The 14,052-nt window shown below is 41.0% G+C and overlaps 1 protein-coding gene across 1 annotated transcript; it reads left to right on the top strand.

The window, feature by feature from the left end:
- The first annotated feature begins 8,631 nt into the window (after window positions 1-8,631).
- Window positions 8,632-13,759, top strand: LOC110508579 (ADP-ribosylation factor 1). The gene is made up of 5 exons (XM_021589181.2): window positions 8,632-8,779; window positions 9,351-9,532; window positions 9,725-9,835; window positions 11,302-11,426; window positions 11,603-13,759. The coding sequence occupies exons 2-5, from the start codon at window positions 9,388-9,390 to the stop codon at window positions 11,762-11,764; spliced, it is 543 nt and encodes a 180-aa protein (XP_021444856.1). The 5' UTR covers window positions 8,632-8,779; window positions 9,351-9,387; the 3' UTR covers window positions 11,765-13,759.
- Window positions 13,760-14,052: the final 293 nt, after the last annotated feature.

A 14,052-nucleotide genomic window follows, 5' to 3' on the forward strand; every position in this document is an offset into this window, starting at 1 on the left:
TAACATTCCTTGCCACCCACTCTGAAACTCTTTGTTAAGTGTTGCAGTCATTTCAGTTCCTGTAGTAACTGACATGTATAGTGTTGAGTCATCCGCATACATAGACACTCTGGCTTTCCTTAAAACCAGTGGCAATTCATTAGTAAAGATTGAAAAAAGTAATGGGCCTAGACAGCTGACTTGGGTAATTCCTGATTCTACCTGGATTATGTTGGAGAGGCTTCCATTAAAGAACACCCTCTGTTATGTTAGACAGGTAACTCTTTATCCACAACATAGCAGGGGGTGTAAAGCCATCACATAAGTTTTGCCAGCAGCATACTATGATCGATAATGTCAAAGGCCACAATGAAGTCTAACAAAACAGCCCCCACAATCTTTTATCATCAATTTCTCTCAGCCAATCATCAGTCATTCAGTTATCCTTCTCTATAAGCATGCTGAAAGTTTGTTGTCAATTTGTTTACTGTAAAATAGCATTGTATCTGGTCAAACACAATTTTTTCTGGTCAAACACAACTTTTGCTTCCCTCCAAGCCTGAGGGCACACACATTCTAGTAGACTTAAATTGAAGATGTGGCAAATAGGAGTGGCAATATCGTCCGCTATTATCCTCAGTAATTTTCCATTCAAGTTTGACTTTTTTCCCAGAATTTAATTTGGGTGTTGCCTGTAATCCATGTGTAAATATATGGGTCATGACAGTTTTATAACCATATTATGACAGGTTATGACAAGTTATGTCAGCTGTTATGACATATTATGACAAGGTGATGAAGTGCTACCAAAAAATATATATATTAAATAATTCATCTTTCGTGTCTCTGTGTTTCATAATTTTCCTTCAATTTGCAAGAGGCTGAATGTATCTCACAGGAGAAAGCACCTGAGCGAGTGAAATAGTGCCTCCCTGTCTCTGTATGTGTAGGCCATCTATCTGATGCTGTCTGGTCAAAAAGAGTATGACATTGTTGCCGCCCATAGCATTGAATGCAAGAGAAGCCAGTGAGCATTTGGTCTCCCTTGATAAAAAAAAAGATAAAATAATAGCCAATCAGCGTTGTGCTAAACCGAGCGTGCTCAGCTGTGAATGGTCCTGGCGCACCGAAAGAAAGTTTGGATTTGGCTTCACTCCAATCACATCACATCGAGACGAGAGCAACATGTCGTAGACAGAAACAACTCGAATTGTAGCATCTTGTGTTGTTGTCCACCAGTGGCTAGCCAGCTAAAATTGGTAGTTTCCTAAATTATCCATTGAAGGAGATAGGAACTTAGATTTAGACTTGTGGTTTTACTTAATTCTCAGTACTGGCCAATGATTATAACGGTGATTCTGATCCAACCATAAATTCTTACATTGTGCCCCTAGCCTGAGAGGATGGAAATTCAATTCGTAGCTAGATGTAGAAGGTTAATGTTAACTAGCAAACGTTGCCCATAAAAGGAAGTTAAGCTAGCGAGCAAGCATTTTAGCCAGGTAGCCTAGGACAACAAAAAATAAAAGTGTGTACTCTATGACCGAGTCATAGACTGTTAAATCAACATGAAAGAGAGAGAGGGTGGCATTGGCGTTTCTCTACAAGTAGGGTGAGTCAAAAAAAAATTCTACTTCCACGAACGCACGCACGCACACATACACACACACACCACACACACACACACAGAGAAATCCAAACTATCACGGCTCAGGAGAAGACTCAGATGCAGACAGTAAAAAAATGAATAGTTTATCACAAAAACAGGGGGCAGGCAAACAACAGGTCAAGGGCAGGCAGAGGGTAATCCAGAGCAGAGTCTGAAAGGTACAGAACGGCAGGCAGGCTCAGGGTCAGGGCAGGCAGAGGTCAGTAATCCAGGTCAGTGTCACAAGGTACAGAACAGCAGGCAGGCTCAGTAGGGGAAAAATGCTAGTAGGCTTGACAAGACAAGACGAACTGGCAACAGACAAACAGAAAACACAGGTATAAATACACTGGGGATAATGGGGAAGATGGGCGACACCGGGAGGGGTGTGGAGACAAACATTGAACTAAATTGTTTTTGGTATCTTTTAGTTGTCACTGTATTAGACTAAGCATAGGTGATTTGATGATTTTTAATAGTTGGAAAATGTTGGAAACATTAACTTGCTTGACCATGCTGTAGGTCATGTAGCTGTTTGTTCCATGCATTATGCTTTGTGAACTTCACTGGACAGAGGTTGCTCTACCGTTTTGTGATGAAATAAAGGTTGCATTTATTCTGCCACTGTGTCTTCTTATTGTCAAGGCCTTTAAGCCTACATATCACGGTCACAAGGAATATGAACTAGCAGGATTTATAGAGCAAACAATTATCACAACACATATGTTGTAACATTGCTTTTTTTTGAGTGGCTTGGCTTCCCTAGTGATTTTACACACGCACCGTACTGCTCCCACTGGGGTTAACCGTGGCCAGATAATCTAATCCAACACTGTTAGCATACAGTTAGGCAAATCAGCATCTCACCTGGCATAGCCATGAGGCTGCTGTTTTTTTTTGGTGGTCATGAGGCCTTTCATTTGTTTCTGAGTCTTTAGTTTGTCCATGCCTTCTGTATTTTTCCTTTCTATACATATGTATGTTTCATCACCATCTGAACAACTCACAATCCGTGTTGGGGAAGCTACTCAGAAAATATAGTTCACCAAGCTTCCAATTACTTCACACTGGAAGAAGTTTAGCTGCACTAAAGCTACCCTTAGGTAAAATATACTGTAGTTTAAATTTAAGTTGTTTTAAAAATCACTTAGTGGATATTATATGTAAATATGAAATGTCATAGACTACAAATTACACAACAGAATGTTTAATTTAGCCTATTAAATACAAAAACTATGTTTCGAGTGAGAATTAGGCAGGTCTGATGCAGACGCCTGGCCTGCCACAAGGAGTCGCTAGAGCGTGATGGGACAAGGAAATCCCATCAGGCCAAACCCTCCCCTAACCCGGACGATGCTGGACCAATTGTGCGCTGCCTCATAGGTCTCCCGATCGCGATCGTTTGTGTTAGCAGTAGGCTAGTGGCTAACTTTTGCTATGGTTTGTAGCTTTTGTACATGGCGTGCTGGTTTGTTTTTTGCCCGGTAGGAGTGGTTATCTCTGGGGCTTGGAGCGAGTGCATGTATTGGTTGCTCAGCGGTGAGCTAGTGGCTAACCGACTTTTGTCAGTTGATTTATTGGTTGGGTTTGGCTTACTGATTTTTTACTATGGGGGCGTTTCAGCCAACAGTGTTTTGTGCTGAGGTAGAAGATAGTTGGGGTTTTCTCAATGTAAAGAGGGATCAGTTAGATCAGGCGGCAAAAAGGATGAAATAGCAGAGGAGTTGAAAAAGTTAAATGTTGCAATGCTATTGGGTGAAATGGAGTGAGTTGTTGCTGCCGGTTCTGGTGGATAGCAGTCAAGAGGAAGAATATTGTTGGAAACAGCCAATTTAGAACAGGAAATGGCACTTTTGAAACAGAAGATGAATGCATGGAGCATAAAGGGGAGAAAGTTAGTGTTGCCAGTCAATCAGACAGTCGTGTTACGAAACCAGTTGGACCACAGGTGGAAACCTGTGGTCAGAGTGATGAGCTAGTTTCCCTACGTGATCAGGTTTGGGTAATCCCAGTGACAAGTCACAAAACACTGTTGGCTGAAAAGCCCCCATTTGTGGGTCAATGGGCGGAGTCTCTCAAGGAGCGTTTTGTGGTATCCCCAGTGTGTGTTGTTACTCAGGGTCTGATGAGTGCTGATAGCAAACCAGATAGGGAGGAGGATGATTTGTGTCGGGACTTGGAGGAAACATTCTTTGCCAAACTAAACAGTGGTTCCAAGGAAATGTTTCTCGCTAGTGAAGGTGGTGATTCTTGTGTCTCTAACTGAGACCTTCTGGGCAAAGATATGTGATGTAGTGTGCCCTCTGCAGGTTGAGGAGGAGGTTGATTCGGGTGTCAATTTAAGGGAGACATTATTTCTGGGGTTGAGTGACACTGGGCCAATAGGTTCTATTTGTGGTCTGAAAAAGGAGTTGGTTCCCCCAAGTGATCTGTCGAAGTCAGAGATTGTCAGTGAGTATTTTGTTCTCTTATCTGAGATGTTATTTTCCACAGTTGAGGAGGTTGTGGTTACTCAGCAGGCTGAGCGTAAGATTGTTTGAGTGTCAGGTTTTGATTTACCTGACACGTTTCACATTGAGCTATGAGAGGGAGGAGATTCTTCTCAACCATGTTGTGAGGTCACGTTCAAGCTGACTACCATTGTCATGCTGAGTGAAGGAGGGTCTCATTTCATACACAAGCACATTTTCTTACACGTTTCCTCTGCTCGCCGCCTTTCCTCGATTACATTTTACATTTTACATTTTTCAAAAGTAAGAGGGAGGACGCATGAGGTAAGCAAATGTAATTGAGAAAATACCCTAGTGTGGTTTCTGTTAAGGTGGAGGAAATTGAGGAGGATATGGCTAACAGTTCCCCTCCAGCGAGTGCTCAGGGTTGGAGAAAAGTTGTGGTCAATGTTCACTTGTCCCTGGTGGTGGTTGCTCCAAGTCTCCCAGCTAACACATTTGGTTCCTTGGAAGTTGTGGGAATTCACGTTTCTGGTTTGCCATTGGTTCTGGGAATTAATCCATAAGTTTACTTTCTGGGAACGTATATTTTTAGGTTGCAAGGAAGTTCTGAGAACGTTTTACTCTAGTTGCTTGAAAGTTTTCCTGGGAGGTTTTATTAAAGGGAAACTTAAAAATTGTTCAACTTCATATTCCTCATCTCCAGCACCACCCCAACATCAACATACTGTATGTGAAAATGGTGAGTTTCTATGTTTTGTAGGAAAAAAGATCATCAGTGTGAGTCATGTGATTTTAACCAATTGTGAGAAGGCATTACCTACTTAATTGCCTACCAATTGTCTACTAATTGGTTGATGATGTCATTGGAAACTTATTTTTTACTACAAAACATAGAAACGTGGAATTTTCACATCCAGTATGTTAATGTTGGGGTGGTGCCGGAGATGATGAAGTTGAACATTTTTGAAATTTCCCTTTAATTTACTGAGAATGGAAAATATAGGTTATTTAGATTTTTTGTTTATAAGTTTCACTGAATGTTTCAATAAGACTTGTAATAACACTTCTAGCTAATCCAATGTTTACCCGGGCTATTTGCATTGATCCCATTATTTTATTCTTATCTATTCTAATTTTTTTGCACTGACTCTCTGACACAGGCTCGATGTACACTCACTGGACTCTAACCACACACCATCACAAACTACACTGACACTCCAACATACACACACACACAGACACACACACACAAAACTATACCGCCAGCTGGTTTCTCAATACATTGTGTGGATAGGAATAAAGAACTCTCCGGGAAGAAAAAAGGCAGAGGTGTATGCTTCATGATTAACTACTTGTGGTGTGATTGTGGTATACAGGAACTCAAGTCCTTTTGACAATCAACCTAGAATACATCACAATCAAATGCCGACCGCATTACCTCCCTAGAGAATTTTCTTCGGTTATCGTCACAGCCGTGTATATTCCCCCTCAAGATGATACCATGACAGCTCTCAAAGAACTGCACTGGACCAAGTGAAGCTGCATATCCTGAAGCCACATTTATTATAGCTGGGGACTTTAATAGAGCAAATTTGGGAAAACGCTACCGAAGTTATATCAACACATCGCCTGCAGTACTCGCCCTTCAAAAACTCTGAACCCTTGTTACTCTCCCTTCCAGGATGGTTACAAGACCCTCCACCAACCTCCCTTTGGTAAATCAGATCACAACTCCATTTTGCTCCTCCTAACCTATAGGCAGATTCTCAAACAGGAAGTATCAGTCTATACTATATACCTAACCTATAAGGTCTATACAACGCTGGTCTGACTATTCGGAATCCATGCTTCAAGACTGTTTTGACCACACGGACAGGGACATGTTCCGGGTTGCCTCTGAGAATAACATTGAATTATAAACTGACACGGTGACTGCGTTAATCAGGAAGCATATATGGGATGTTGTTCCCACTTTGACGATTAAAACCTATCCAATCCAAAAAACGTGGATAGATGGCAGCATTCACGCAAAACCATCACATTTAGTTGTACCCTCCATAAGGCAATCAAACAGGCAAAATGTCAGTAAGGAGACAAAGTGGAGTCGCAATTCAAAGGCTCAAACACGAGATGTATGTGGCAGGGAATCCAGACATTAAGTGGATTATAAAGGAAAAAACAGCTCCGTCATAGACACTGCTGTCTTGCACCCGGACAAGAAAAACACCTTCTTCGCTCTCTTTCAGGATAACACGGTGCCGCCGCCGACTGTGAGTAATTGTTCTCCGTGGCCGGCGTGAGTAAGACAGCTCCGAGACTGGATTGTGTCTAGGCACAGATCTGGGGAAGGGTACCGAAAGATTTCTGCAGTATTGAAGGTTCCCAAGAACAAATTGGCCTCCATAATTCTTAAATGGAAGAAGTTTGGAACCACCAAGTCTTTCTAGAGCTGGCCGCCCAGCCAAACTAAGTACTTGGGAGAGAAGGGCCCTGGTCAGGAGGTGACCAAGAACCCAATGGTCACTCTGACTGAGCTGCAGTTCCTCTGTGGAGATGGGATGACCTTCCAGAAGGACAACCATCTCTGCACTACTCCACCAATCTGGCCTTTATGGTAGAGTGGCCAGATGGAAGCCACTTCGCAGTAAAAGGCACAACAGCACACTTGGAGTTTGCCAAAATGGACCTAAAGGCCTCTCGGACCATCAGAAACAAGATTCTTTGGTCTGATGAAACAAATATTGAACTCTGGGCCCGAATGACAAGCGTCACGTCTGGAGGAAACCTGGCAGCATCTCTACGGTGAAGCATGGTGGTGGCAGCATCATGCTGTGGGGATGTTTTTCAGCGGCAGGGACTGGGAGACTTGAATGATTGAGAGAAAGATGAACGGAGCAAAGTACCGAGATCCTTGACGCTCCAGAGTGCTTAGGACCTAAGGCTGGGGCGAAGGTTTACCTTCCAATAGGACAAAGACCCTAAGCACACAGCCAGGAAAATGCAGGACTGGCTTCAGGACAAGTCTCTGAATGTCCTTGAGTGGCCCAGCCAGAGCCCAGCCAGAGCCCAGAGTTGAGCCCGATCGAACATCTCTGGAGAGACCTGAAAATAGCTGTGCAGGGACGCTCCCCATCCAGGATCTGCAGAGAAGAATGGGACTAACTCCCCAAATACAGGTGTGCCAAGCTTGTAGTGTCACACCTAAGAAGACTCAAGGCTGTAATCGCTGCCAAATGTGCTGAGTAAAGCGTCTGAATAATTACAGTACCAGTCAAAAGTTTGGACACACCTACTCAAGGGTTTTTATTTATTTTTACTATTTTCTACATTGTAGAATAATAGTGAAGACATCAAAACTATGAAATAACACATATGGTATCATGTAGTAGCCAAAAAAGTGTTAAACAAATCAAAATATATTTCATTTTTGAGATTCTTCAAAGTAGAATGCCAAGAGTGTGCAAAGCTGTCATCAAGGCAAAGCGTGACAACTTTGACGAAAATATATTGTGATTTGTTTAACACTTTGTTGGTTACTTACATGATTCCATGTGTTATTTCATAGTTTTGATGTCTTCACTATTATTCTACAATGTAGAAAAGAGTAAAAATAAAGAAAAACCTTTGTTGCCGGCGTGCCAGGAGGGAGATTCCAAAATGTGGGAAGTGTGCAGGAGGGCATGGGACAGAGGAATGTGTAGTTTCAGTGGAAAAAGTTGTGTCAACTGTAGGGGTGCCCATGTTGCTGGAGATCGGAAGTGTCCGGTGTGTGAGAGGCAGAAGTAGAGGAGGATGGTTTGGTCAAGGGACCCTGAGAGGATCCCTGTGAGTAGTCTGTGTTGTTCGTGGCGGTAATGCAAGATAAATTGGATGCCAACAGCCGTTAACCCTCACAGAAGAAGGCAAACCATTTTAGCCAATGAGATGGCAGATACATGTTTGAACAACCACAGTGGTTCTTGCTATCAGGAATCATTGGGATGCCCCTACCATGGGGGTAGGGGCATCCCAATGATTCCTGATAGCAAGAAGTTTTAAATGGTTAGGTAAGGCTTATGGCTAAGCTTGAGTTTAGGGTAAAGACATCTGAAGGATCCAGGGTTGCACTAACAGGCATAAATAACTCCGACATTTCTTTAATTTAAGTAGGCAAGTCAGTTCAGAAAAAAATTCTTATTTTCAATGACAGCCTAGGAACAGTGGGTTAACTGCCTTGTTCAGGGGCAGAACAACAGCCTTCTACTTTGTCAGCTCGGGGATTCGATCTTGCAACCTTTCGTTAACTAGTCCAACACTCTAACCACTAAACTACCTGCCACCCCTCTAAAAATATAAAGTGTTATTGTCTAAAAGATGACAGGATGTCACGTGTCCTACTTATATCAGTACACTCATAACAACCTGTGCATTACAACACGTATTTTTGATCAAATAACCCTCTTGTAACAAATAAGCCATTCGACTCATTGATCTCCATACAAAAACTCCTTGCTTGGTGAGCGAAAAAAATAAGAAAAACGCCATCTGCTGGAGAAGTCAGACTGTAGCTCGAGTTTCCCCCTCTTCCTCTCTGGCCATGTGCCAAAGGCTCTGTTTCGGCCGTTTCACGGAAGTAATTCTGGAAGCTCTGACGTGACCAAATTATAATCGCCATCTTGAGGAAGGAAACGCCTTGAAGAGGAAAGAATTGAAAACAACTGTAATTTATACTCTTGATGTTTGAATATGATAATAGTCATATTTTGCATGGTTTTTATTTGCTAAGTAGCCATATAACGTAAAATGGATTCATTTCATGGCGTCTAGCTAGTTAAAAAGTTCTGGAAAAAACGTGCCAGGTGGCTGGCAAGGCTAACTTAGCTGGGCTCCACTTGCTAACGTCGCTAGCAAAACATCCAGCTAGCTAGCTTAGCTAAGTAGAGAGCTAATTTATAGCTAGCCGTGTGTCTAATTTCAAATCACTGCAAGACAGTTTTGTACACGATGCTTGTCTTCCTTTATTCAACTGGCCAGTATATAAATGATTTGTATAACGCTAGATAGTTAACGTTACCTAACTGAAACAGTTGACGCTAGCTACATGGTTAGCTAGCTCACTAGCTTCCTGTTGGAACTTATCTTGCTAGCTTAAAAAATAACTTGTCAGCAAGTTTATAAACTAGGCATATTGAACAACTCATAAATGCTTAAAATATGGGTTAACCTATAATTGGCAGCGCAAAAATACACTGACTGTTTCGAAGCTGATTGGTTTTTCTCTTGTTCTCTAGTTTTCATTCTGACAAAGTTGAATCCCTCATCTTCACTATGGGGAATTTATTTGCAAGTCTCTTTAAAGCATTTGGCAAGAAAGAGATGAGGATCCTCATGGTGGGTCTCGATGCTGCTGGTAAAACAACTATCCTGTACAAGTTAAAACTTGGAGAAATTGTTACTACCATACCAACTATAGGTAAGCAGTAGTACTGGTGTTATGTAGGCCTAAATGTTGTCAGCCCAGTTTGTATGTCTATTATATTTTGTGTAACATTGAGACTTAATGTTTTTAAAATTAAAAACAGCATAATTCATTCCCTCTAGACATGTTCATGTGTTGCCTCAATTAGGTTGTACAGGTTATTCATAACTTCTCTCCTCCACTCAGGTTTTAACGTCGAGACAGTTGAGTACAAGAACATAAGTTTTACAGTGTGGGATGTAGGCGGTCAAGACAAAATTCGACCGTTGTGGCGTCATTACTTCCAGAACACACAGGGTAAGTTATGTGCAGACAGCAAGTCATTTCACTCCTGTCAAAGGGGTGAACAGACTAGAGCAGGGCATGGCATTAACTTTTTAGCCACTTGTGCTTTTGACAAGTAAGACTGATTATTATAATTTTTTTCCAAAAGCTCAAGTCACTTACCCATTGTATGATGCAATGAACCACTTTACAAAATAAAATGCATTACAAACTTTTTTAACATACAGAATCAGACAAAAATGTAGGCTACACTCTGCCTTATGGCTTCTTTATTTATTCAAGCCTGTCTCAAATTGCAACAATGCCCCTTTAAGGCTCTCCTGGAGGATGGTTCGCCACCCTTGGTAGCCTATAAAATATTGCAACATTACAATTACAACCAAATACCAAATGTCTTTATAAAATAATTCCCTCCTGGGCTCGACATTAAGGGTGTCTGGACATCCCTAGGTTCAACAGACTCTGGAACAGTTATGGGACGGCTGATCCAAAATTCTTACAACCACTTAAAAAAAATGTAAACGCAATGAGGCTGTTGCAACAGATCAGACCGTTTATCTTAAAACGTTGATAGTTTTATTTCTTCGTATTATAAGCTAAACAATGCACACATGGCTGTAGACTACACGCAAATGTTCCAAAATGCAATTAGCGGGAATACACTTGTTCCCAAAAGCACGCCGCACTGGTGAGTGGTTTCATCTGACCAGGATGAAAATATCATTTTGAAATTAAAAGGGTAGATTTAAAGATACATCAACTAGCATGGGTTACTAATATGACTAGGATTATATCTTTGGCTGCTGGACAATAAAATAATGTTGATTTGAAAACCAATAGAACATGAGAAAAATGCAGATTTCAATGGCATATTAAGTGTTTATAAAATAATTCCCTCAACATTACTATGGTGATATTTTGGCTGGGCTACTTTGAAACAAGGTAAGACATGCTTCATGAAATGACATAAAATGTCCAGGTTTTAAACAATTAAGTTTGTGGTTAAATAGTTTCAAAATGCTGACCACTTCCGCTCAGATTCAAGGCGGGTGATGTGCGATGCGCAACAGGCAACTGTCCTTCACTCTCCAGTCTTGTGACCATTTGATCTGAATTAACTGCCTCGAGTATGTCAACAGAATCATGCCTTTAGACGTTAATGTTAATTATCCTTTATTGTATTTGAATATTTAGCATCGGTTTGAACATATCACCTACATTTTGACATGTACACCAATAAAAAAGCCTACATGGTAAAATAGATTTGAATAGTATTCTGATCGAAATAGGCTAATTGTTTGATATTGTGATTTTTGTGTTAATTATTTTAAAAAAAAGTTTACTTGTCCATTCGGACAGCTTAAATCTATATACTTCTTGTCCGACAATAAAAAAAACTTGGCCTGGACAAGAGGGCAAGCATTAATGTTGACCCTGTAGAGGCAAGTCAGGTGACTCAAAATGTTCACGTTTTTCAGGTCTTATCTTTGTTGTGGACAGCAATGACAGAGAGCGTGTGAACGAAGCCCGTGAAGAACTGATGAGAATGTTGGCAGAGGATGAACTACGAGAGGCAGTCTTATTAGTATTCGCTAACAAACAGGTATCCTACATTTTTTATCATCTCAACTATCCAGTGTATTATGCCTAAAAGCAGCTGACTTGCATTTTTTTTGTCTTAATAATATATAAATGACTATATATACACCCCTGTAAATACTTTGGATGTCTTTCTCTGGCTTGGCTTTTGTCTCATAATGGGAAAATGTCTCTTTTCAGGACCTCCCAAATGCTATGAATGCGGCCGAAATCACAGACAAGCTGGGACTGCACTCCCTCCGCCATAGAAACTGGTACATCCAGGCCACCTGTGCCACCAGCGGAGACGGTCTCTATGAAGGACTGGATTGGTTGTCTAATCAGTTAAAAAACCAGAAATAGGCCTAATCATCCGCTGTCCTCCTCAACTCACATATACCGTTTTCACACTATCCTGCCGACCCAAACCGTACGTACAGTGGCTCGCTCGGATGATTTCCTTTCACATTTTCCTTTCCAGCAAGGTTCTAGCAACTGTGGTAGATGAGAACCAGGCCGATGCAGTACAGCTCGGCTTAGTAGTGTGAAAAGGGTAACACTATCTTCTCTCTTCCCTTGTTTGTACTCTTCTGATGTTACAAATTGAACTACTTTTGTCAAAACGTACCTACTGGAAAGCTGCCCTCATTTCTCATCTCTAGTTACAACAATGCACCATATGGGCCAGGGGGGATAATAACCCAATCTTGGAAAACTGTCAGGGTTTCTTATTTAATGTAAATAGTCCATTTCTGGGGGGGGGGGGGGGGGGGGGGGGGGTTGTTATGAGGAAGCTTATTGCACACTTACAAAAATCAACCTTGGTTATTTCCTCTTGGCCGTTGGGCAGACATACTCGTGTGTAGTAAATGGAAAAGGGAGGCACATTTTTTTTTATACCAGCTATCATGGGACCCCGTGTCTCAACCTAACATTTAATGACTGCGGGGGGGGGGGGTTCTGAATAATGCATATATACAGATGCACTACTTGAAACAATTATGGTTTAATACCTCAATGCTACAATGTCCTGCTCTCCCAAAATACCATTTATCAAAACACTGGCATTAACTAGTTGTACTGTGAGAATGTTCTTGAGGTGAAGCCTAAAACAGAGCTCTTGGGTTTCAAAGTCGAAAAGTCTTGTCAACACTTACCAGCTTTTTTTGTGTGCCATATCATTTTGAGAAGTGGCTGCCATGCAGTCTGTTCCTCTGAGTCTCATCATTCACCTGTTTTATGATGAACAGAGGTGCAGAGGTGTCTGTTCAGCATTGTTTGTATGACAGCGGCCTTTGTGGCAATGAACCTGAATTTATCATATCAAATAAAGTGCAGGATGTGGTCCATATGTTGGTCTTGTTGGCGAGCAACACGTGCATGTTAGAGATTCACAGATTCTGCACAAATCAACAGATCTTCACAATGCCTAGAGAAGCAGAATTCCTTCCTGCCTATCCATTTGCTATAATAATCACATATCCTTTGCAGAATCTATCTCAAACGCACTTTGATTGTCAACGGGACTAGCCAATTGATTGTTTACATTTTTAGTCTGCACAAGCGTTCTGTCGTTACCCCTCCTGTCAACTGCAGGTGCTCAAGGGTTGGGATGCCTTGATTTCCTCAACATCCTCATCACAATGACTTAGCGCCACAACAACCCTATAACTTAAGGTGTATGCTATATGATGCACTGGTTTGACAAAAGTTATAGGCCTACATTCTGATGTACTGCATTAGCCTCCATTATGACCTCAAGATGTTGTTTTCATGCCTTTTTATTGAAAATGATAAGTATATTAATTGTTTTGGAATGAGGCATGTATCATGTGTCAGTAGCAATAAGAAATCTGTATGAGCTCCACATTTTTGAAATTAGTGCTAGTATCTTCTCTCCTTTGCAGCTGTCAAAGAAATGTCAAAGAAACATGCTGTTCCATTACAAACCTTTGAGCTTCTTATCAAAAGGTTTTGGGTGTTATTCCACCAGCAGGGCTGGGATTGAATTGAAGGCAGTCAATTCAGGAAGTGAATTTGAAACTTGATTGTAATACACTTTCGAAATGCTTCTACTCCACATTTTAAGTCGTTGAAAATATATGCGTTTTATTTCATTTTGCTTCCTGAATTGACCCCAGCCCTGTCCACCAGAGTGCTATGGAAATGTCTTTGTGTTTCTTTTAAAGGCGTTGGATTAAAACAACTTCTCTTGATTTTAAACTGATTGCTTGAACCTTTGTTGAAAACATTGTTAATCTCTTTACCAAAATGTCTAAAGAGGTATTTTTTTTTAAATGTAAAGTTTGTTAAATTTTTTTTAGAAAAGCACTGTAATTAAAGCAATTAGATAATGTTCTGTCTCTCTTTGTGTAGTTAAGTGAAATGTAAATTGGATTTGATTATGCTGACATTACATCATTAACCTCTTATCTCCTTGGACTCAAGGAAGGCAACATGTATCTGAATGAATGAACTGTCACTAAGCAAAGTGTATTTCAGTTCACATATTAAATATTAATCACTTCCAAGTTAAACTGTCCCTACCCCATGCCTACAAGTTAAATCAAGCCTCTCCCCATTGACTGGTTGAATTCAAAATGACTTCACATCCTCTAAAAATGGACATGGCCTCTACTTTGGTGTCACAG

The sequence above is a fragment of the Oncorhynchus mykiss genome, chromosome 28 (genome assembly GCF_013265735.2).
Source record: "Oncorhynchus mykiss isolate Arlee chromosome 28, USDA_OmykA_1.1, whole genome shotgun sequence".
In the NCBI taxonomy this organism is placed as follows: domain Eukaryota; kingdom Metazoa; phylum Chordata; class Actinopteri; order Salmoniformes; family Salmonidae; genus Oncorhynchus; species Oncorhynchus mykiss.

Coding starts and splice junctions, on each gene's coding strand:
- LOC110508579 (XM_021589181.2), top strand. CDS start 9,388: ATGGGGAATTTATTTGCAAGTCTCTTTAAAGCATTTGGCAAGAAAGAG. Junction 9,533..9,724: donor TACTACCATACCAACTATAG/GTAAGCAGTAGT, acceptor TCCTCCACTCAG/GTTTTAACGTCGAGACAGTT. Junction 9,836..11,301: donor TTACTTCCAGAACACACAGG/GTAAGTTATGTG, acceptor CACGTTTTTCAG/GTCTTATCTTTGTTGTGGAC.